The sequence below is a fragment of the Jatropha curcas genome, unplaced genomic scaffold (assembly GCF_041381405.1).
Source record: "Jatropha curcas cultivar XTBG-Jc1 unplaced genomic scaffold, XTBG_Jcur_1.0 HiC_scaffold_139_pilon, whole genome shotgun sequence".
NCBI lineage: Eukaryota > Viridiplantae > Streptophyta > Magnoliopsida > Malpighiales > Euphorbiaceae > Jatropha > Jatropha curcas.
This window is the reverse complement of record NW_028322378.1, coordinates 31,158-52,795: the sequence shown is the minus strand read 5'-3', so window position 1 is coordinate 52,795 and position 21,638 is coordinate 31,158. Positions and strand designations below refer to the sequence as shown.

The window sequence follows — 21,638 nt, the reverse complement described above, 5'->3', positions numbered from 1 at the left end:
AAAATTTAATTATTTAGCCATCTTCATGTGTCTTTATGTGCTTGTCTTCTTCTTATATTAATATTGAGTCTGCTAAAAGCAAAGCACTAAAAAACTATTCTTCATGCTTCTTGCTTACGTTTCGATTTAGGATTTTTACGGTCTTGTTTTCTTTCTTTTTTATGATTAAAATCTTTATCGTATACTGAGTGTTACTGATACTTTCTTCATGATTGACTAGGTATATGTTTAACTCTTTTTAAATGATAGAACAAAGTTTGAAGACTTCATTATGTGTAATACAAAAACTAAAAATGACTCATTTAATAATGACAAGAATTATCCTCAAAAAATATATAACAATAAAAGAATATATATAAACCGAAATAAAGAGAAATTTCAAGACACTCTCTTTATTTAATATTGTATTTCTTTAAAAATTCTGAAATTTTCCTTTATTTTTTACGATTTGATTCGATTATTTTTAAAATTAATTATTATTATTATAATAATATTTTTAGGATATATATTATTATTATATATAAGCTCGATAAGGCTGTACGAGCTTTCGAGTTGAATATCATTAGCCTCAAGCTTAGTTCGATTGCTAAATGAGAATGCTCAAACTCGATTCAAGCCGAACTTTTTCAAATTTTTTTCGAACCAAGCTCGAATAATTCACGAGCCAGCTTGGCTCATTTACACCCATTATTAATTGTGTGGACGTGGTATATTAAGAACAGCTTAATTTATGGTTTGGCTTTGTGTTAGAATTCTATGGAGTTTGTGACAATTTTTATGTTGAAGATTATTCATCATAACCTGCATTGACGTTTGTTTGGTTTATGGATGGACCTATAGACCAAGTCTAGATAGGTGAATTTCATAATTTATTTTGTAACAAATATTATATCATCCTTACATATTAAATTAGATATTTTTTATTGAATTCTTTTTTTGTTTTTTTTATGTTGTACAGTAGTGTGTTGAATGCTTTCGAGATATGAATTTTGAGATGGATGTGTGGTCACGTAAGGTTCACAAAATCATAAATGATTACATTAGACAAAAAATAATGCAAGTATCAGAAATTAAATATAAATGAGAGGATAGATGGTACAATCATGTAGACCCCCACATATGCTCCATTTCATAAATATAATGCTTTGATAGAAAAGGTGTCATAAAGTAGGGGTACGCAAATGGGCGGTTTGATTTCAAACCGAACCAAATCGAACTGTAAAAATTGAAAATTGAAAATAGCTTGTACTTAAAACCGAAGTAAGTTTACAAATCAAATCAAAAATAATTTGGTTTTACTCAAAAATAAGTGTTTTATAATAACCAATTCAAAGACCGAAAAATAATTTCTTCTCCTTTGTCATCCATTTGTAAATAAGACTTACAAAATTTCTAAGGAATATCTTCAAGGTTGTCGCGTGTAGATACCCTGATCTTTGTTATATCCCGAGAGGATTATTGCTATGACCTTGCAACAATTAAGCGGGGGTAATTAAATCCTTGCCTAATATATCAAAATATTCTGGCAATTTAAAATTTGCAATTTCACCCTATTTTGATATTTTTGTCAATTTTTCCTTAATTCGACTTTTTGTAGCAATAATACTCTCAATTGTAATTCAGGATAAAATTGCAGATGCAAAAATATTTTTATCTTTTTTAAATTATCATGTGACACTTATAAAATTAAAAAAAAACTCCATCGGTCTGTCCAATTAATGTTGCATAAATTAAAATTTAATTTTTAAATAAATGTGCTAACTAGTAATTTCATAACATAAATTTATGTTACTTGCCACAAGCATATAATAAAAATTAATTTAATAAAAATATGATTTTTTTTCAATTACATATTTTATTTTCATATTATCTATATTTTAAAGATGAAAAATCCTAATGGCTGTAATTTTTGGATTGATAATATAGCTATATTATTATCCATTTAATAAAAAAAAAAAACTTATTAATTGTTTTAATTGCACATCTCTCAAATATTATATATACTTATAAATTTATTCTCATATTCTCATATTCTGATACATTAAGCCTTAATAAATCCTTAAAAGAAAGTGATTATTCATGCCTCAAAGCTTTCTTTCAATCACCCACTCATCTAAAAGACAATCTCAACATGCAATATTCACTAATATAAACTAATTATCATTAGAAATACATAATTAGCAATTAAGCAAAACTTAGAAAACCAAATCCAGAACAAGGTTGAACTTTATTAGATCACTTTCAGATTCATAATATATGACAGGTTGAACTTTATTCGATCACTTTCAGATTCATAATATGAAATTGAACTTCACATCACAACCATTTATTCGATTCTCCAATTACATTTCGGAAACACAAAGCAATTGATTAATGCTTAAACAGCCACAGGATTGACTAAAAAGGTAGCCAGAATATCCTTCAGAGAAGTGTTGGAGTGGGTATAGCTATCTTCTTCCTTGTACACAACATCCATTACACGTACAATGTTCAGAATGCACATTAGAATAGGTTTTGGAATATCAATTTCTTTCATCAGCTCCTCGTTCAGATCTTTCCACATATTAGCAACTATTTTATTCAGCTTTTCGTAAGCTTCCTGCTTTGACACACCATATTGCTTCATACAACATTCTACTGCAGAAGCAACATGTCCCCTTTCTTGCTCAAACTGCATATATATTAAAAATTGCAGAATTTAATAATTCTCTAATTGGACTTCAGTAAAATTACTGTACAAGAATCTATCCTGCCCCCAAATTATTTTCTACTCTATATAGGTTGCCCTCGATGAGCCTTTGTACTGCATTGATTTATGAGTTTGAGTTTGAAGTCTGCTGAAATTGTAGCACCATACTATCCTTATAAAATTAGGACTTATACATATATCTATATATATGTATATAGGGTGGATTTCAAATATGAGATCCACTTCATGTGTCTTTAGTCATTATGACCAAGTTCAAATAAAATTTTCTCACCTCATGTATTTTTAAAGTGAAGTATTAAACTCCCTCAGGTCAGCACCTTTGTATTAAAGGGGAATGAAGATTAGTTGGGTTCACCATGGATTGTAAAAACAGATACGGATACGGACCAACTTGTGGAAGTATAAAAAAAAACATTAAAGTGAAATAGCTATGATACTACTAATTTGGCATACCTCATGGGACATAATGTCATTTATGAGCCTTGCAAGACCTGACGCAGTGTATAGAAGTTTAGGTTCAGTGAATAGCCAATCAAATACTTGCTTTGAAGCAACTTCACCCATCGCACAAAATGATAAGGTTATCAACATGGGATAAGTAGAACTAATCACAGCATTAGAAATATATTCTTCAAATGTTGGCACATAATCATTGTTGAACCATCTTGCTTCAGTTCTGTAGGCTCCAACTTGCTTCTTCACCTGCAATTTCATTCATCCTGTTAACATCCATTTAAACCTCATTTGGTATAATTAAATGCTACAAAATTTTTTCAAATTCATTCGAAATTTCGTGTTTCATATTTAATTAACATGAAGAAAAATATTCATTTTACTGTTCTAACATTATGAAATCAAATTTTATAATTTATTATACCAAATACTTATGGTCGTAGGTCCATTTCGCGCAAAATTGGCCTAGAAATTTCGGTTTCAAATCAAAATTAAAAACCAAAGGAGCCAGACAAGAACTAGACCTCCCCAGACTATGTCCAAAATTTGTTCGGCAAAAGCTTTGCAGCTAATTTTTAGCGTTTTAACGAAGTCAAAATTTTATTTTTATTGACTGTAGCTATCGATACTATAGCTTTTATAATAGTTTTTAGAGGTTGAAGGGGTTTTTTTATGAAGTGTTAAATATCTAACGTTTAGCATTTAGATTTTAATTAAATTTTTTTGATAATCATACTCCATATTTTTTTTTCTCCGAATTCAACTAATTAAAAACTAATGCCATTTTTTATCATTTTAAATTAAACAGTTATTCTTACCGAACACTTCTAATTTAAACTCTTAAATAAACAGCGACCAGCTATAAGCTAATAGCTAACCACTACTTAAAACAGATAATATTGCCAAACATCCTAAAATCAACGCAAATGCTGGAATTGGACCAGAACCAAAATGATCTAAGTTTTAATATTCTAGGACTGAAACTTATGATTCGGATTAATGATCTAGCAAGGGTTTAATTGTGAGAACTGCAAATTAAACTCAGGAAAAATGTAAAATAAAAATATTTTGTAATCATTTTGTTTGGTAAGAAAAGAAAGTTTTACCGCTTCTTTCGCATAATGAATACAGAAAGACCTTCCTTCCTTGGTTGTTTCTTCCTCTATTTCAGAATAAAAATCTAATAATGCTTCAAAATACACCTTCATGTAATCTGGAAGTTGGTCTTTCATGCTAATATCCCAGCTGAAAGTCAAATTACATTTAAAAAAAAAAAACAGATTAATTATAGTTCGTAAACCTTGCTTATGAACTAATTAGTAAAGGGATGTGTACTAAATTAACAAATTAACCTTTCAATCACTTTGGTGAAAAGCTCAAGTTCCTCAATTGTGCCATGCACTTCATAGATATCATCCATTACACACACCATAGCCATAGCTTTAGACAGTACTTTTCTAGCAAAAACGAAGTGTGGCTCAGAAAATGTTCCTAATGCCCAAAACGAACATTCGATCACTCTGTCTCGAGCAAAAGGTAGCTTTGTTGTGAAATCCAAGTCTATCCACCACCTGAAAATTCACAACTCAATTAATTTCTTTTCTTGTTATTTCTTATCTAAACGGTTCTGCAATGGAGATTCTTAATTATTTAAAATTGTTAATTACAGAACACTCCTTTAGTTTTGCTCGAATATGCAATTTGGTCCTCAATTTTGTAAGATCAATAACTTTAGTCTATGTGATCTATTGATGGCTTAACACTTTAATTTTTGAGAAGGTAGAGTATATATATGGGCTAAAAATGATAATTCTCATTAAATATAAGGACCATAGTGCATATTAAGACAGATCTGAGGAGTAGTTTGTATTTAATCCTTTAAAATAGCTTACTTTGTGACCCTGCTCATATCCTTCTGATGCAATTTTTGTACTATATTGTAATCCAGTTTAGCCAGCTTCAACAGAGTTTCGCTGTGTTCCTCGCGTTGCTTGTAGATAGAGAAGTAATGCCAAGCCTCTTTCCTGGGTAAGCCCCTACGGGCAGGCCACCTTAAGGCATGGCTAACTTGATCAAAGAGAAGAACTCAATTGGGTTGCCATTAGGTGAGTTTTAGTGAACTCAAAAGCTTCATCTAGTATGGTTTCTCCTTGTATACTGAGATATGAAGCTTCATACAAGCTTAACAAACCTCGCACATCTTTGATTAGATATTCCTTAAAGTTACCTTCTGAATCCTTGAACTTGTTCAAAACATCTGTTCCACCCACAAAAAATTGAAACATTATAACCCTCTTCTCATAATATTATATTTATTTTCTTTCTTTTGTTTTTTTTAAGGATTGGAAGTAGGGGACTTGCCAGTTGAAACATTATAACCCTCTTGTCTTAGTAGCCGAAATCGAAGAGCAACAGTATAAAGATCGTCATCATCATTCAGATTTTGATAAGTAGTATAAATTTGTTTTAATGCTTCTTCTATTTGTCCTTCAAAATGGTAAGCAATGCCTAGTCGTTGAATTGCATCGATCAAGTTGAGTTGCTCTGAAGGTTTACCAGCAGCAGAGCTAAGCATTTCCCTCACTTCTTTTTTAAGAACTTCGGCTTCTTCACTCCAAACGCTCACTATCTGCAGAAAATCTTAAGAAGCAAAAATCATACTGTTTCTAAAGAATCAAACCATTTCATAGAAGTTAATTGATATTTGAACATTTATTTTGAGAAAGTAAAAATAAATTGCCAATTGCTTTACATTATTGTCCGATACATGCTTGATGAAGTAGTCACCCCACACGGATGGGTGAAACTCTGCTGTTCGACGAACCTGAGCTCTTTGCGTAACAGCTTGAAGGGCCATTTTTTGATGTTTTGTGTTTTGGAATTGAGAAAGAAGGCTGACAAGATAAGTAATAGCGTCGTGAAATGACTTGGTCTTTCAAGGCTTTGGGACTATATATAGAGAGAGAGAGTGTGTGAAGCTATATATAGTTTGGAAAAGTAAATGGGAACTTATGAGAAGTTAAAATTTCTTAAGGTCTTAACACCAAATTAAATAGGAAAATATAATTTTATCCTTGTATTTTTATAATATATATATAGTATCATTTTTACATATTTAGAAATACGTAGTTTTGTTTGTCGCTACTTTTTTTTTTTTTTTATTTTTTTCTTTTAGAAAAACAATTGAAACATTATAAATTTAATGGAAGTTTGTCAACGTAAATAAATTGCTCTATGGAAGGCGGCGCTTCCTCCATGCATAGAATATCATGTAAAGAATTAAAAGCTAGCCTAGATAGCTCATGAGCCACCCTATTTGTAGCTCTACCAGTGTGGGTACACCTAAAATAGGAAGACTAGCCATAGTCAAAAGAAGGAGCCTTTCATTGTATATTTCATCTCTTATTCTATTATTTTCTACATAGTTCTCTCTCTCTCCAAGACTTCAAGCATTCAAGTTGGCGTCAACAAGACTTCAAGCATTCAAGTTGGCGTCAAGATTCAAGGAAGCTGTTCAAGGCTATCGTTGACTAATTTTTATTTCTAAACTCTCTTTTTGTTTATTATTCTTTATGAGATTATTTATAAATTTAATTGAGTTTTATTTAATTACTATGTTGAACTAAAACTCTCATACTAGGGATTTGATATAGCTTAATTTTGATTCTAATTTATAATATTAGATTTGTTTTTCCTTGTTCATGATATAATTTATTATTGAACTTAATGCTTCCAGGCAGTGTTTCTCCCCTGGATTGATTTATTTCATTAATCACTATCGTGAGAAGGGTTTTTGATATGAATAGGGCAATAAATTACATGAGAATAATAACTTAATGCGGAAGCTATATGGTTTGACTCATGGGGGATTTTCATAAGTTAATGACCTTAGGTTATGAATTCATAAACAAACCATAAAACTTAATGATTTAATTCATGTTTGATTGCGGAAGCTATATGGTTTGACTCATGGGGGATTTTCATAAGTTAATGACCTTAGGTTATGAATCCAAATTTGCCAAACCCATTTCTTTATTTGAAGATTACCTTCCTGAATTCTTCGGCAATAAATTGAAAATTAAGCTGGTATCTTGGGTAAAACCACAAGCTGGATTTTACAAGCTCAACGTTGATGCTTCATACTCTTCTTCTTCTTCCGCAGGGAGCCATAATTCGAGATCATTTAGGTAGCCTCATTGCCGCATACTGCTTCCCAATTCATGCCAGAGACTCTACAGACGCTGAACTAAATTCCTTATTTTTCAGTCTCAAATGGTGTCAAAGCTTAAACACCTTTCCCCTTATTATAGAGAGTGACTCAAAAACTACCATCGACTTCATCACTTCCTCAACTTCAGCTAGAACGCCTCGGTTTGTCATTCAGATCAAGAATTTAGTCTCGGGATTCAATGTCTCTTTCTGCCACATCTATCGTGAGGGGAATCAAGCAGCTAATTTCTTGGCTCGTTTCAGCAGATTGTACTCAATTAATTGTATTTTTACTACATTTGCTTCTTTGCCTCAATTACTTAAAGGCATTGTTAATTCTGACATTTTGGATTCTCCATATATAAGATATAAATAAGGTTTTCCCAAAAAAAAAAAAAAAAAAAAAAAAAAAAAAAAAAAAAAAGGTTATGAATTCATAAACAAACCATAAAACTTAATGATTTAATTCATGTTTGATTGCGCTATTGAAAGATAGGTAATTAGATCGGGTTAAAATAGCTAACAATACATCGGGAGAGCTTGTTAGTGATTTTAGGATTGTTTCCCCTACTTGAACAATTAAAATTGATTATCAAACAAATAGAATAAATTGAATAGAATTTAATGAAGTCAAAATCCCTAGTAGCTTTTAAATCTTGATTTCTTTTAATCAAAATTTACTTTGCTTGATTTCTTCTTATTCTCTTTTATTTATTAAAGTTAGTTCTTAAATATAATTCTCTAAATCGCCGTTTAAATAATAGTAAGTTAACATAATTTTGGTACTTGGTATACAATCCCGGTGGAAACGATACTCTTCTCATTCTGTATTACTTGTTGCGTCGTACATTTGCGAAAATTTCAGAAATTGCTGAGAAGTGATATGCTAGGCCAACAAGAGAGAGTCTGTCTCCAAAATCAATGAGGTCAAACCCATCTTGAGATCTTTTCAAGGTCCAAAACCACATTAATAAACCGAGTACCTGAACCCAGAACTTCAACTTTCTCGTCCCGAGCAACAAATCCATAGCCATTGCCTATTGACTCTTTAATCGATGCATCTACATTCAACTTAACCCAGCCATGGGGGGCGGCTTCCATCACTGTTCGGACTTAGTAGCTTGCAGACCAGGTTGAGACAAAAAATTTTTATCAGCAAATAAATTAATTTTATTAGATATCCAGAAAAAACTTATTAAACTCGAGCAATAATCCCAAGTCAATAGACTCCCTCAATACACCCAATCTAGCTAGAAAATGATAAGTGAAAAACCCAATCCATATTACATCTAAACAAAGAAAACAAGTTATAAAATAAAAGCCTATTCTTGAGATAATTAGCTTGTCGAAAATTTAAGATGCATACAATTGCCATTTGCGAAACCTCGACAATAAACAGTCTCTTATGTTCAAATTTTAACAAATTCTGCGCACGCCCATATTGCCCATGCTGTCATCAAGAATAGCTCAATCTACTATTTTTGGAACTTACTTATAATAGTTGCAAACCATTCCATGAAACTCAAGGCTTGATACTTAGAAGTTGTAAGTCTCAATGGCGAATATTTCCACACTTGTTGGGCTAAAATACAATCCTTCAACGCATGGATAACACTCTCGATACGCAAGCCACAGACCTCGCCAACTACATCAATTAGCATTCCTCGTTGCACCAGTGAATCTGTCGCTGGAAGATGGTTTTTGCAGGCCCTATGGACGAAGTGTTTAGCTTTAGGCAGGATATTTTGCTGCCACAGTTGTTTCCAAGCAGTACTAACCGGAACAGAAGAAGAAGCATATGATCGGGAAAGGCTATCTTCATGTAACAGTCTATAGCCACTCTGAACTATGTACTTACCATGCTTCGAAAGAGGTCAAATCCTGACATCCGAATTGCGCCTTAAACCGAGAGGAATAAATAAGATTTTCCTCATTTCTTTTAGAGCAAAGATAGCCGAAATCAAATCCACATTCCATTGTTTAGGATTTTGGAGGATAAGATGACTCATAGTAGCATTCTCATTTGAAATCGTAGGTCGAGAAAGAATTCTATGTTGATTTGTAGCCGCAAGTCGTTTATCCTTCTATATCCTAATAGTTGACTCGTCACCTACAATCCATCGACTTTCCTGTTGGATCACTCTGTTATGCATATGCGATCTCATGACATCCGTTGTATGATTTTTTCCATCACTATATATATATATATATATATATATATATATATATATATATATATATATGAAGTAGGACATCTCATCCATGTACGATCTCTTTTTATTTGAAGTAGTACATTTCGTTATTTACATTTCTTGATTGATTGAAGTTTTATTTTTAGTTATATTTGAAAATTAAAAACGTATATTTAGATCTATAGAATGCTATTTTACAAGTGATATATAGAGAACTGCTTAGTTTATGGTTTGGCTTTGTGTTAGTATTCTATGGAGTTTGTGACAATTTCTATTTTGAAGATTATTCATCATAATATGCATTGATATTTGTTCGGTTTATGGATGGGACTATAAACTAAGTTTAGATAATTGAATTTCATAATTTATTTTGTAATAGATATTATCTTTACATATTAAACTAGATATTTTTTATTGAATTCTTTTTTTTACATTATATAATAGCGTGTTGAATGTTCCAAGCTTTTCAGCTAACTTTCAGCGTTTTAACGAAGTCAAAATTCTATTTCTATTAATTGTAGCTATCAATAACGTAGCTTTTATAATAGTTTTTATAAGTTGAGGGAGTTTTTTATGAAGCGTTAAATACTTTAACGTTTAGCATTTAGTTTTTAATTAAATTTTTTTGATAATCATACTCATCTTTTTTCCTCCGAATTCAACTAATTAAACAACTAACGTCATTTTTTATCATTTTAAGTTAAAAAGTTATTTTACTGAACATTTCTAATTTAAACTGTTAAATAAATAGCTACCAGCTATAAGCTAACAGCTAACAGCTAACAGCTAACCGCTACTAAAACAGCTAATATTTTCGAACATACCCAAAATCAAAACAAATGCTGGAATTGGACCAAAACCAAAATGATCTAAGTTCTAATATTCTAGGACTGAAACTTATGATTCAGATTAATGATCTGGTAAGGGTTTAATTGTGAGCACTGCAAATTAAACTCAGGAAAAATGTAAAATAAAAATATTTTGTAATCATTTTGTTTGGTAAGAAAAGAAAGTTTTACCGCTTCTTTCGCATAATGAATACAGAAAGACCTTCCTTCGCTGGTTGTTTCTTCCTCTATTTCAGAATAAAAATCTAATAATGCTTCAAAATACACCTTCATGTAATCTGGAAGTTGATCTTTCATGCTAATATCCCAGCTGAAAGTCAAATTACATTGAAAAAAAAAAAGATTAATTATAGTTCGTAAATCTTGCTTATGAATTAATTAATTAAGGGATGTGTACTTCATTAACAAATTAACCTTTCAATCACTTTGGTGAAAAGCTCAAGTTCTTCAATTGTGCCATGCACATCATAAATATCATCCATTACAGACAGCATTGCAACGGCTTTAGACAGTACTTTTCTAGCAAAAACGAAGTGTGGCTCAGAAAATGTTCCTAATGCCCAAAACGAACATTTGATCACTCTGTCTCGAGCAAAGGGGAGTTTTAATGTGAAATCCAAGTCTATCCACCACCTGAGATTCACAAATCAATTAATTTCTTTTCTTGTTATTTCTTTTCTTGTTATTTGAGAAGGTAGTGTATATATAGGCTAAAAATGATAATTCTCATCAAATATAAGGACCATAGTGCATATTAAGACAGATCTGAGGAGTAGTTTGTATTTAATCCTTTAAAATAGCTTACTTTGTGATGCTGCTCATATCCTTCTGATGCAATTTATGTACTATATTGTAATCCAGTTTAGCCAGCTTCAACAGAGTTTCACTATGTTCCTCGCGTTGCTTGTAGATAGAGAACTAATGCCAAGCCTCTTTCCTGGGTAAGCCCCTACGCACAGGCCACGTTAAGGCATGGCTAACTTGATCAGAAAGAGGAGAACTCAATTGGGTTGCTATAAGGTGAGTTTTAGTGAACTCAAAAGCTTCATCTAGTATGGTTTCTCCTTGTATACTGAGATATGAAGCTTCATATAAGCTTAGCAAACCTTGCACATCTTTGATTAGATATTCCTTAAAGTTACCTTATGAATCCTTGAACTTGTTAAAAACATCTGTTCCACCCACAAAAAATTGAAACATTATAACCCTCTTCTCATAATTTTATATTTTATATTTTTTCTTTTTAAGGATTAGAAGTACGGGGACTTACCAGTTGAAACATTATAACCCTCTTGTCTTAGTAGCCGAAATCGAAGAGCAACAGTATAAAGATCGTCATCTTCATTCGGATTTTGATAAGTAGTAATTTGTTTCAATGCTGCTTCTATTTCTTCTTCAAAATGGTAAGCAATGCCTAGTCTTTGAATTGCATCTATCAAGTTGAGTTGCTCTAAAGGTTTATCAGCTGAAGAGCTAAGCATTTCCCTCACTTCTTTTTTAAGAACTTCGGCTTCTTCACTCCAAACACTCACTATCTGCAGAAAATCTTAAGAAGCAAAAATCATACTGTTTCTAAAAGAATTAAACCATTTCATGGAAATTAATTGATATTTGAACATTTATTTTGAGAAAGTAAAGATGAGTTGCTAAATGCTTTACTTCACTGTCCGAGACACGCTTGATGAAGTAGTCACCCCGACGGACGGGTGAAACTCTGCTGTTCGACGAACTTGAGCTCTTTGCGTTGCAGCTTGAACGGCCATTTTTTATGTTTTGTGTTTTGCAATTGAGAAGAAGGCTGAAAAGATAAGTAATAGCCTCGTGAAATGAATTAGTGTTTCAAGGCTTTGACACTATATATATAGATAGGGGTGTCAAAATGAGTCTGACACACGAATACAATTCACCTAACACGAGAAATAAACAGGTTAAAATTGAGGTTAAACAAGTTCTTATCATAAACGCATTACCCATTTATAACACAAATGTAAACGTGTCGTGTGGTGGGTTTGACATGCGGGTTAGGAGAATAACCCGTATATTTAAGAGTAAAGAGATAATTTTAGTGTTAAATATAAATACTATAAATAAAACCTATTTAAACTTTATTTTAGTTATGAATTTTGAAAAATCTATGCATTTTACGTATGAAAAATTATTTTTAAATATACTTTGAGTTAAATAGGTTAAAATTTAAAAATATTATAAGCAGGTTAAATGAGTCATATACAGGTCATCACGACCCACTTAACCTATTATGATATTAGACGAGTTACACGTGTCGTGTTTGTGTTACTGCCTAATTCTTCATGTCGTGTTCGTGTCACCAAATTTGACACAATTATTAAATGGATAGTGTTCGTATTGACTTTAATCGTGTCTCGTTAGGCGAACATGTATTGAACCCGACATGCCAACCCGTTTTGACACTCCTTATAAAGAGAGAGTGTGAAGCTAAAGCTTAGGGAGTGACAAAAAATAGTTTTGAAAAGTAAATGGGAACTTATGAAAAGTTAAAATTTCTTAAGGTCTTAACACCGAATTAAATAGGAATTAGGAAAATATAATTTTATCCTTGTATAATATATAGTATCATCTTTACATATTTAGAAATACACGGTTTTGTTTGTCACTATTTTTTATCTTTTTTTTTTTTTTTTTAGAAAACAATAGAAATACTATAAACTTAATGAAAGTTTGTCGACATAAACAAATTGTTCTATGGAATGGGATGCCTCCTCCATCGACATAATATCATCTAAGGAATTAAAAAGCTAGCCTAGATAGCTCATTTTTATGAGCTACCTATTTGTAGCTCTACCAATGTGGGTATGTTGGAGTATGTGGATAATCCCAAATCGGATAACTATAACTAACTAAAAGGGCATATAATGTGAAGGGTGAATCAATCAAAATGACTTAAGTCATTTTGTGTTAAAGGTAAACCCAACTCATTATAAGCCCAATATTAAACATATAATTGAATTTGTTTTAATTAATTTTCTCCTAAGGCCTAGATTATCAACAGGGTACACATAAAATTTCTAAAGTTTTTAGCTAACATATCAGTATTTGATACCCTTGTTCCAAGGTTAAAAGTAGGAAATCGCTGAGAAGTGATATGCTGAGTTAGGCCGAATGTTCAAAGCTTGTTGCATCTGCTTTTGCCTCTTCTGGAGCCAAAACCATATTAATAAACCGAGTACCCGAAGCCAGAACTTCACCTTTCTCATACCTAGCAACAAAACTATAGCCACTGCCCACTAACTCCCTGATCGATGTATCTATATTCAACTTAACCCAGCCATGGGGGGCGGCTTCCATAATTGTTCAGACTCGGTAGCTTGCGAACCTGGTTAAGACAAATTAGCTTGATGAAAATCTGAGATGCATGCAATAGCCATTTTCGAAACCTCGACAATATACAGTCTCTTATGTTGAAATTTTAACAAATTCTGCACGCACCATATTGCCCATGCTGTCATCAAGAATAGTTCAATCTGCTCTTTTTGGAACTTGCTTATAATAATTTCAATCCATTCCAAGAAACTCAAGGCCTGATACTCAGAAGTTGTAAGTCTCAATGGCGAATATTTCCACACTTGCTGGGCTAAAACACAATCCTTCAACGCATGGATAACACTCTCAATACCCAAGTCACAAACCTCGCAAACTACATCAATCTGCACTCCTCATTGCACCAGCGAATTTTCCATTGAAAGATGGTTTTTGTAAGCCCTGTGGACGAAGTGCTTAATTTTAGGAGGGATATTTTGCTGCCACAGATGTTTCCATGGAGTAGTATTAACTAGAACAGAAAAAGAAGCGTATGATCGTGAAAAGCTATCTTCATGTAATAGTCCATAGCCACTCCAAACTGTGTACTTACCATGCTTCAAAAAAGGTCAAGCCATGACATCTGAATCGCGCCTTAAATTGAGAGGAATAGATAAGATTTTCCTCATTTCTTCTGGAGCAAAGATAGCCAAAATCAAATCCACATTCTATTGTTTAGGATTATGGAGAATAATATGACTCATAGAAGTATTCTCATTTAAAATCTCAGGTGGAGAAAGAATTCTAGGCTGATTTGTATCCACAAGCCATTTATCCTTCCAGAGTCTAATACTTCTTCAAGAGTAATTTGGGTTATAACCCAACTTATCTTCTAAAAAAGATGTATGCGAAGAGTACTTTGCCTTAAGCATACGGGACGGTAAAGAATCAGGGTCTTCAATTATTCGCCTCCCTTGCTTAGCAAGAAGTGCCAAATTAAAATCTCTAATGTCTCTAAAACACCACTCCATCTGTGAATTTGGACACACTCAATTTGTCACATGTACACCAATGGATTTTTCGCTCCTCCTACTGCTGACCCCACCAGAAATTTGCCATTAAGCTCTCTATCTGCCAACTTATCTCCATAGGGAACAAGAAATAACTCATGGTATAGTTAGGGATGGCTTGAGCTACAGTTTTGATGTGCACTTCTTTTCCTGCTTTTAATAATGTCCTCTCCTTCCATCCTTTAAGTTTCTTCTCCACTCGGTCACAAATTAATTGGAATACCTATTTTTTACTTCCTCAAATCATAGTTGGTAATCCCAAATATTTGGACTGGTGCCAGACTGCGGACACTCTAAGCTTGGTCTTCACCAACTCCTGCACCACAGGCAAAGGACTCCGACTGAAAGAAATTTCTAATTTGTCGAAGTTGACCTGCTGCCCTAAAGTCGTAATTGTATAATATACACACCACTTTTTGGTTTCAATCTTGTCTATCATGTATATGATTTTTTACGATTCAGGCTTATCTGTTCCTTTTTCCACAGCTTGGTTACACGAAAAAGCAAGAGGAGAGGCATTTTCGTGGCGTCATCACTTTGGAGGTATGGGAAGCCTCACTTGTTGGATTTTGTGATTTCAGTCAATTATGCTGTTTGGATATTCAGGCATCCCTTTCAATATCTTTAGACTTTATTACCTTAGTGCTGTAGGGCGCATAAAAAGTTTCAGAGAGTAGGACTACCTATTCTGGAGGAACTACCTGCTTCGTCCCTTCTTTCTGAAGTTAACCCTTATTTTATTAATAGGGAGTTTCCCAGTATATTTAATTAACTTGGATCAAGAGTAGAGATAATATGTGAAATCAAAGTTTTATATGCAATAATGGTTAGTTGTTTATACTTTCTTAAGCTGGATTTGTTGTCAACCAAAATATAACAATTTCAGGTATCAAAGCACGTGTAAATTGGTTGCTGTGGTAACCTTGTGAAAGGTCAATTGCAGTTGTATTGTTGAGATGGATATGACAATCTAAACTCTAAGGGCCTCTTTGGTTGTTGAAAGTAGATGTCAGTTATTACGAGTTTTCATTGAAACTTTAATTTTGATTTTCTATGCACAACATAGAAAATTTGGAGAATATGTTCATTTGTAACCAAAAATCGTTTTCCAGTGGAGAAAACTAGAAATATTTTCAGATTAACTATTTTCTATAATCAAAGAGTCAAAAAGTTAGAAAGGATTTTTTCTTTTTTTTTTTTTTTTTTTGTATTTTCATATAATTTCTACTATATGTCAGGAATTAAGCCGTCATTCAATCTTTTCTATTACTGTTGAAAAAATCTAGAAGGTTTTCGTTGCTTCTGATATTAAAAGAAACAGAATATATTAAGGTAAAGAGTAAACAAAATCTAGAAAGGGAAAGCGTTGAAGGTTTTTAATAGAATGAAATAAAGAACAATTAAAAAAATAAGGTAGGGGCAAGAAGTAACCTACCACTATGTAGCTAACAAATGAAAAAAAATAGTCCGAATATATCATTTTATTCCTAACTTTCACAAAAAGGCATTATGGCCCCTCTGAACTTTGAAATGACCCTGTGACATCGTAAACTTCACTTTTTCACCTTATGTGCTTCTGGATTTTATTTTTTGTATCTCACACCTTGTAGGTTGAAAAGTGAATAAGCTTCAGGGGCCTACAAGTGCAGAAAAATATAAGTTTAGGGGGTCACAAAGTTAAAAAGTGAAGTTTAGGGGCTACAAGGTTATTTTTAAAATTCAGGGGGGACACGATCTTTTTGTGAAAGTAGAGGGGTTAAATTATAATATTTGGCGAAAAAAGAAAAAGGAAAAATCAAATGAGCAAGGAGCAACTAATGAAATAATAATAAATAATAATAATAATAATAATAATAATAACAACACAATTAAAGGAAAAAAGTGGTATTGATATGTTTTGAAACTCAGCTAATGGCAATGAAACAAATGTAAACATGGGAAATTAGGATGTTTTGTAAGTGGTGGTGGAAATTGTGGAGGGGCCTTTGTTGGGGGGAAGGTATATTAAGTTGTATTTATCTATGTATTTATTTATTTTGGTGTTCTCTAGCATATACATCTTTACTAGAACTGAAGATTGTGGCCATTACCCACTTTAAATTGTTTGTTGGTTCAGAACTCTTTATATGTTAGCCTACGATTTGCTATTAGCAGCATCACTAATAATCTCTAGAACTGACTCCATCCCATGATGGCACCTCATATTTACATATGCTGCTTACTTTTGGGATTTTTAATTGTTTTCGATTTTGGCATTGCATACCAAGAGTTGTTTTTTCCTATGCTCAGGAATGCACTATTGAAGAGGTCTCTGATGAGGAAGGGCCACCTCCCTCAAAGAGTTCGAAGGATAAAAAGGCCAACGGACCAGATTCTAAATCTTCTAGTCTTGTGTTCAAGACAACTAGCAAGGTTCCATATAAAACTGTTCTGAAAGGTACATGATTTAGGTTGTCATACTTCAGCTAGGTGAATTTTTCAATTGGTGCTATTTCAAACTCTTATTGCTGTCAGGTTAATGTCCTTTTATCTTGCAGCCCACAGTGCTGTTGTCTTGAAGGCTGAGACGGTGGCTGACAAGGTTGAATGGATAAACAAGATGTCAAAAATTGCACAAGTTTCAAGAGGACAAACAAGGAATGCATCTCCTGAAGGTGGTCATACCATGCGGCAGAGTCTTTCTGATGGTTCTTTAGTATGTTATTGAGTGCTACTCCACCATTCTACTTTCTTATTATCAATTATTTTGGTTTTACCTGAAGTACCCTTTTTGTATGCTCTCTTGGGTAGAAGTACTTATGGTCTGGTCTTTTTGTTTTTCTTCATTATTTAACAGTTGTCAGTTTTCAGTTGTCACTTGCACTTACCGGTTACCTGTTAATTTTTATGTTCCATGGAATAAAAATACACTAGATTTTGGAGATTGTTGGGTTAGCTTTGCAAAATTCTCAAATGAAAATTGGTTTTCGGTTTTGTGCAGGATACAATGGTTCGGAGACCTGCAGACCCCTGAGGAAGAGCTCAGATGGATGTCTCAGGAAGTGCGTGGTTATGTTGAAGCAGTCTTGAATAGCTTGGCTGCTAATGTTCCCAAAGTTAGCATACTTCTTTACTTTGGTCTTCATTATCTTTATAATTGAGCTTTTGTGAAAACATTTGTTAACAAATTGTGATTGGTAAGCAGGCTGTTGTTCTTTGCCAAGTTGAGAAGGCCAAGGAAGATATGCTAAATCAGTTGTATAGCTCTGTCAGGTTTGATGAATTATCTACTGCTGAAACTCATTTTTGCTGTACTGGGAACTTGTTCCATGGCTTTTTATTGGCTTCATTTTATGGTTACAAGTCTCCTTGTCTCTCTCTCTTCATGTGATTCTTTTTTTCTTCCATTGTTATAGTTCATATAGATGTCCTATGCATATTCTGCAGATGGATCAAATATAAAGTTGTTCTTATTTACATCTTTTCTGTTTGATTTATGGCTAGTGCTCAAAGCACGGCAAGGATTGAAGAGCTACTTCAAGAGGATCAGAATGTAAACGCAGGAGAGAGCGCTACCAGAAACAGTCCTCTCTGCTCTCTAAGTTAACACGCCAACTCAGCATTCATGACAACCGGGCCGCTGCTGCTTCTAATTGGCCAAATGGTAGTGCAGGTATGTTGGAAAGAGCCTGTAATATTTTGATGTAGGATTTCTTTGAAGTGTTTTAATGGTGTCATTTTTTGGGTAAATATTTTGATTCTAATGTGATAGTGTTGATTTTATAGTGTTTTTATTATAATATTTGTTAGAATTTTAGTAAGTTTTTATTGCTTTAATTTGGTTTTAATCACTTTTAGCATAATTATGATCAAAAGCGTCCTTGAATCTTTAATCCGCTTGATCTAAGAGAAAATTGTAGGAATTGGTGCAGAAAAGAACTTTAGAAAACAAGACACTCAGCTCTAGCACGCCCTAGCCGTGCTAAGTGGCACGCCCAAGTCGCGCTACGAAGCAAGTCTCAACAAAGAAAAGTGGCCAAGTCGCGAGTGCGACTTTCAAATGCGCGAGCGCGACAATCAGAAAAGAGAGTCAGAAGATTTGCAAGAAAAGCTCGCGAGCGCACTTTCCATATGCACGGACGCGAGCTGAAGTCGCGAGCGCGACTTTAAAATGCGCAGGCGCGACAAGCAGATCTGAGTATCAGAAGCAATTGAACCAGAAGACGCGAGATGAAATCGCGAGCGCGATATTAATATGCGCGGGCGCGAGAAAGCACCCTTGAGAGGCAGAAGGTTTGCCAGCACAAGTCGCGAGCGCGACTTGCAAATGCGCGAGCGCGAGAAGCTCAACTCAAGAGGCAGAGAAGAGCACGCCCCAGCCCGTGCAACGCAACACGCCCGTGCTACAGCTACAGTGACCGTGCTAATCAGCACGCCCGTGCTGTTGATGCATAAGACTTCCAGAAGCGTGCACGCCCCAGCCCGTGCTACAGTGCACGCCCGTGCCAAGCAAGGAATCCTAAACTTAGTCAAAAGTTGCCAACCAACTTACACTAATTTATGGAGCTAATCTTGGACAACTTTCCTCACATGCAAACCAAGGTCCAACCTATGCACATGGGTAAGTCATGATTGAAGAAAATGGAGACCTAAAAGAGAGCTTTACAACCTAACAAAAGAAAACTTTGATCATAAAACCATGTGGAATCCTATCTCAAAGAAGTCTTGAAAAAAGAAGAGTAGAGTTCATCCCACACGTAATCCCCATTCCATCACATTACACATTACACTCCACTCTCCATTTTTCTCTCATTCTCTTAGTCTTGTACATAGTTTTATTTTCTTTTGAAGTTAAGTATTCAAGAGTTGTGCAAGGTTTTCAAGGAAGCCATCCAAGCAATTCATCACTAGTTCTTATTTCTAAACTCTTAATCTTGTTTATTTCTTTCATTATCTTTATTGATTATGGAATGTTTATCAAGTATTGCTGAGTTTTATTTAAGTACTATGTGTAACTAAACTCTTATACTAGGGGTTTGATGTAGCTTAATCTCTTTTCCAATTTATGCAATTAGATTTATTTTTCCTTATTCAAGTTATGATTTATTAATGAACTTAATGCTTCTAGGCAGAATTTTCCCCTAGATTGATTTATTTCAATTATCACTATCGGAAGAAGGATCTTTGATATGAAAAGGTTAATAAAACACATGAGAATAATAACTTGATGCGGAAGCTATACGGTTTGACTCATGGGGGGTTTTCATAAGTTGATGACCTTAGGTTATGAATTCACAGGACAAACCATAAAACTTAATGATTTAATTCATGTTTGATTGCGCTATTGGAAGATAGGTAATTGAACCGGGTTAAAATAGCTAGCAATACATCGGGAGAGCTTGTTAGTGATTTTTGGGTTGTTTCCCCTACTTGAATAATTAAATTGATAATGAACTAATGAAATAAATTGGATAGAGTTAAGTGAAATCAAAACCCCTAGTAGTTTTACTTCCTTGATTTCTTTAATCAATAATTGCTTGCTTAACTTCTTATTGTTGAATTTAACATTTATAAATCAATTCTCTTAATTATCGTCTAAATAATAACGAGATAACATAATTTTGGTACTTGGTATACAATCCCTGTGGATACGATACTCTACTCATTCTATATTACTTGTAGCGATTCGTACACTTGCGAATTAAGCTGTCAAGTTTTTGGCGCCGTTGCCGGGGATTGGCAATACAATATCAATACGAATTATCTTGTTATTAATTTAGACATTTACTTATTCATTTTTTAGTCATTTAATTTCTCTGCAGACTATCTCAGGTTTTATGCAAAGAAGATCTAGAAGGACAGACCTCTGATCTTTGATCCAGAAATTGAGAAAACCTGCAGAAGGAACAACGCAGCAAGGAGAGCACAAGAAAACAGAACCGAACAACAATCAACATGAACGAAAATAATAATCCTCCTCCAGACATGCCTCTTGCTGCAAACGGACAAATGTCCGCACCTTGCGAGATTACACCACACCTTCTCTTAACGGAGCCACCTCCAGCATCACTAGACCAAGAGTGGAAGCAAATAATTTTGAAATTAAACCAGCAATAATACAAATGCTTTCCACTTCATTCAATATGGAGGACTTCCTAGTGAAGATCCTAATGCTCATATCACTAATTTCCTGGAAATTTGTGACATTTCAAACAAAATGGTGTTTCTGAAGATGCCATTAAATTAAGACTTTTCCTTTCCCTAAGAGACAAAGCCGATCATGGTTACAATCTTGTCCTGCTGGGAGTTTTACAACTTGGGAAGAATTAGCCCAGAAATTTTTGGCTAAATTCTTTCCATCTTCTAAAAAACTAAATTAAGAAATGAGATTATGACCTTTGCTCATCATGATCAAGAAAGTTGTATGAGGCTTGGGAAAGATTCAAGGATTTGTTGAGAAAATGTCCTCACCATAGCCTGCCCAAATGGTTGCAGGTCCAAACTTTCTATAATTCATTGTCACCTAACATAAAATTACTTTGGATGCAGCTGCAGGAGGATCTTTGAAAGAAAAGAGATCGACGAGGCATATGACTTAATAGAAGAAATGGCCAGCAATAGCCATTATCAAAGCAGCTCTGGAAGAAGAAAGACTGCTGGGATTTACGAGATTGATGCCATCACTGCACTCAATGCAAAGGTTGACAACATGGTAAGAAAGTTAGATTTGCTAACCACTAAGTCTGTAAATTCTATCATGCAAACTTGTGACAGATGTAATGAACCACATGGAGTTGGAGAATGCATGTTAGATTCTGCAAACCCAAAATTGGAGCAAGTGAACTATGTGATGAACAAAGAAGGAATTACCCATATTCGAATCCTTATGACAACAGGTTAA

General features: G+C 33.7%; 1 protein-coding gene, 1 non-coding gene and 2 pseudogenes across 2 annotated transcripts; 1 reads left to right on the top strand and 3 right to left on the bottom strand.

Annotated features, from left to right (window-relative positions):
• Positions 1–2,377: 2,377 nt before the first annotated feature.
• On the bottom strand, positions 2,378–6,020 carry LOC149492048 (putative terpene synthase 3; annotated as a pseudogene).
• Positions 6,021–10,448: 4,428 nt separating this feature from the next.
• LOC149492047 (putative terpene synthase 3) lies at positions 10,449–12,175 on the bottom strand (annotated as a pseudogene).
• Positions 12,176–12,760: 585 nt separating this feature from the next.
• LOC105640118 (dynamin-2A) lies at positions 12,761–18,370 on the top strand. The gene is made up of 7 exons (XM_020681715.3): positions 12,761–12,808; positions 15,221–15,301; positions 17,048–17,195; positions 17,296–17,453; positions 17,739–17,853; positions 17,943–18,010; positions 18,242–18,370. The coding sequence occupies exons 1-5, from the start codon at positions 12,761–12,763 to the stop codon at positions 17,769–17,771; spliced, it is 468 nt and encodes a 155-aa protein (XP_020537374.3). The 3' UTR covers positions 17,772–17,853; positions 17,943–18,010; positions 18,242–18,370.
• A 2,740-nt stretch (positions 18,371–21,110) lies between these two features.
• On the bottom strand, positions 21,111–21,216 carry LOC119370226 (small nucleolar RNA R71). The gene has a single exon (XR_005177783.2). It is a non-coding gene; the product is annotated as a small nucleolar RNA R71 (small nucleolar RNA).
• Positions 21,217–21,638: the final 422 nt, after the last annotated feature.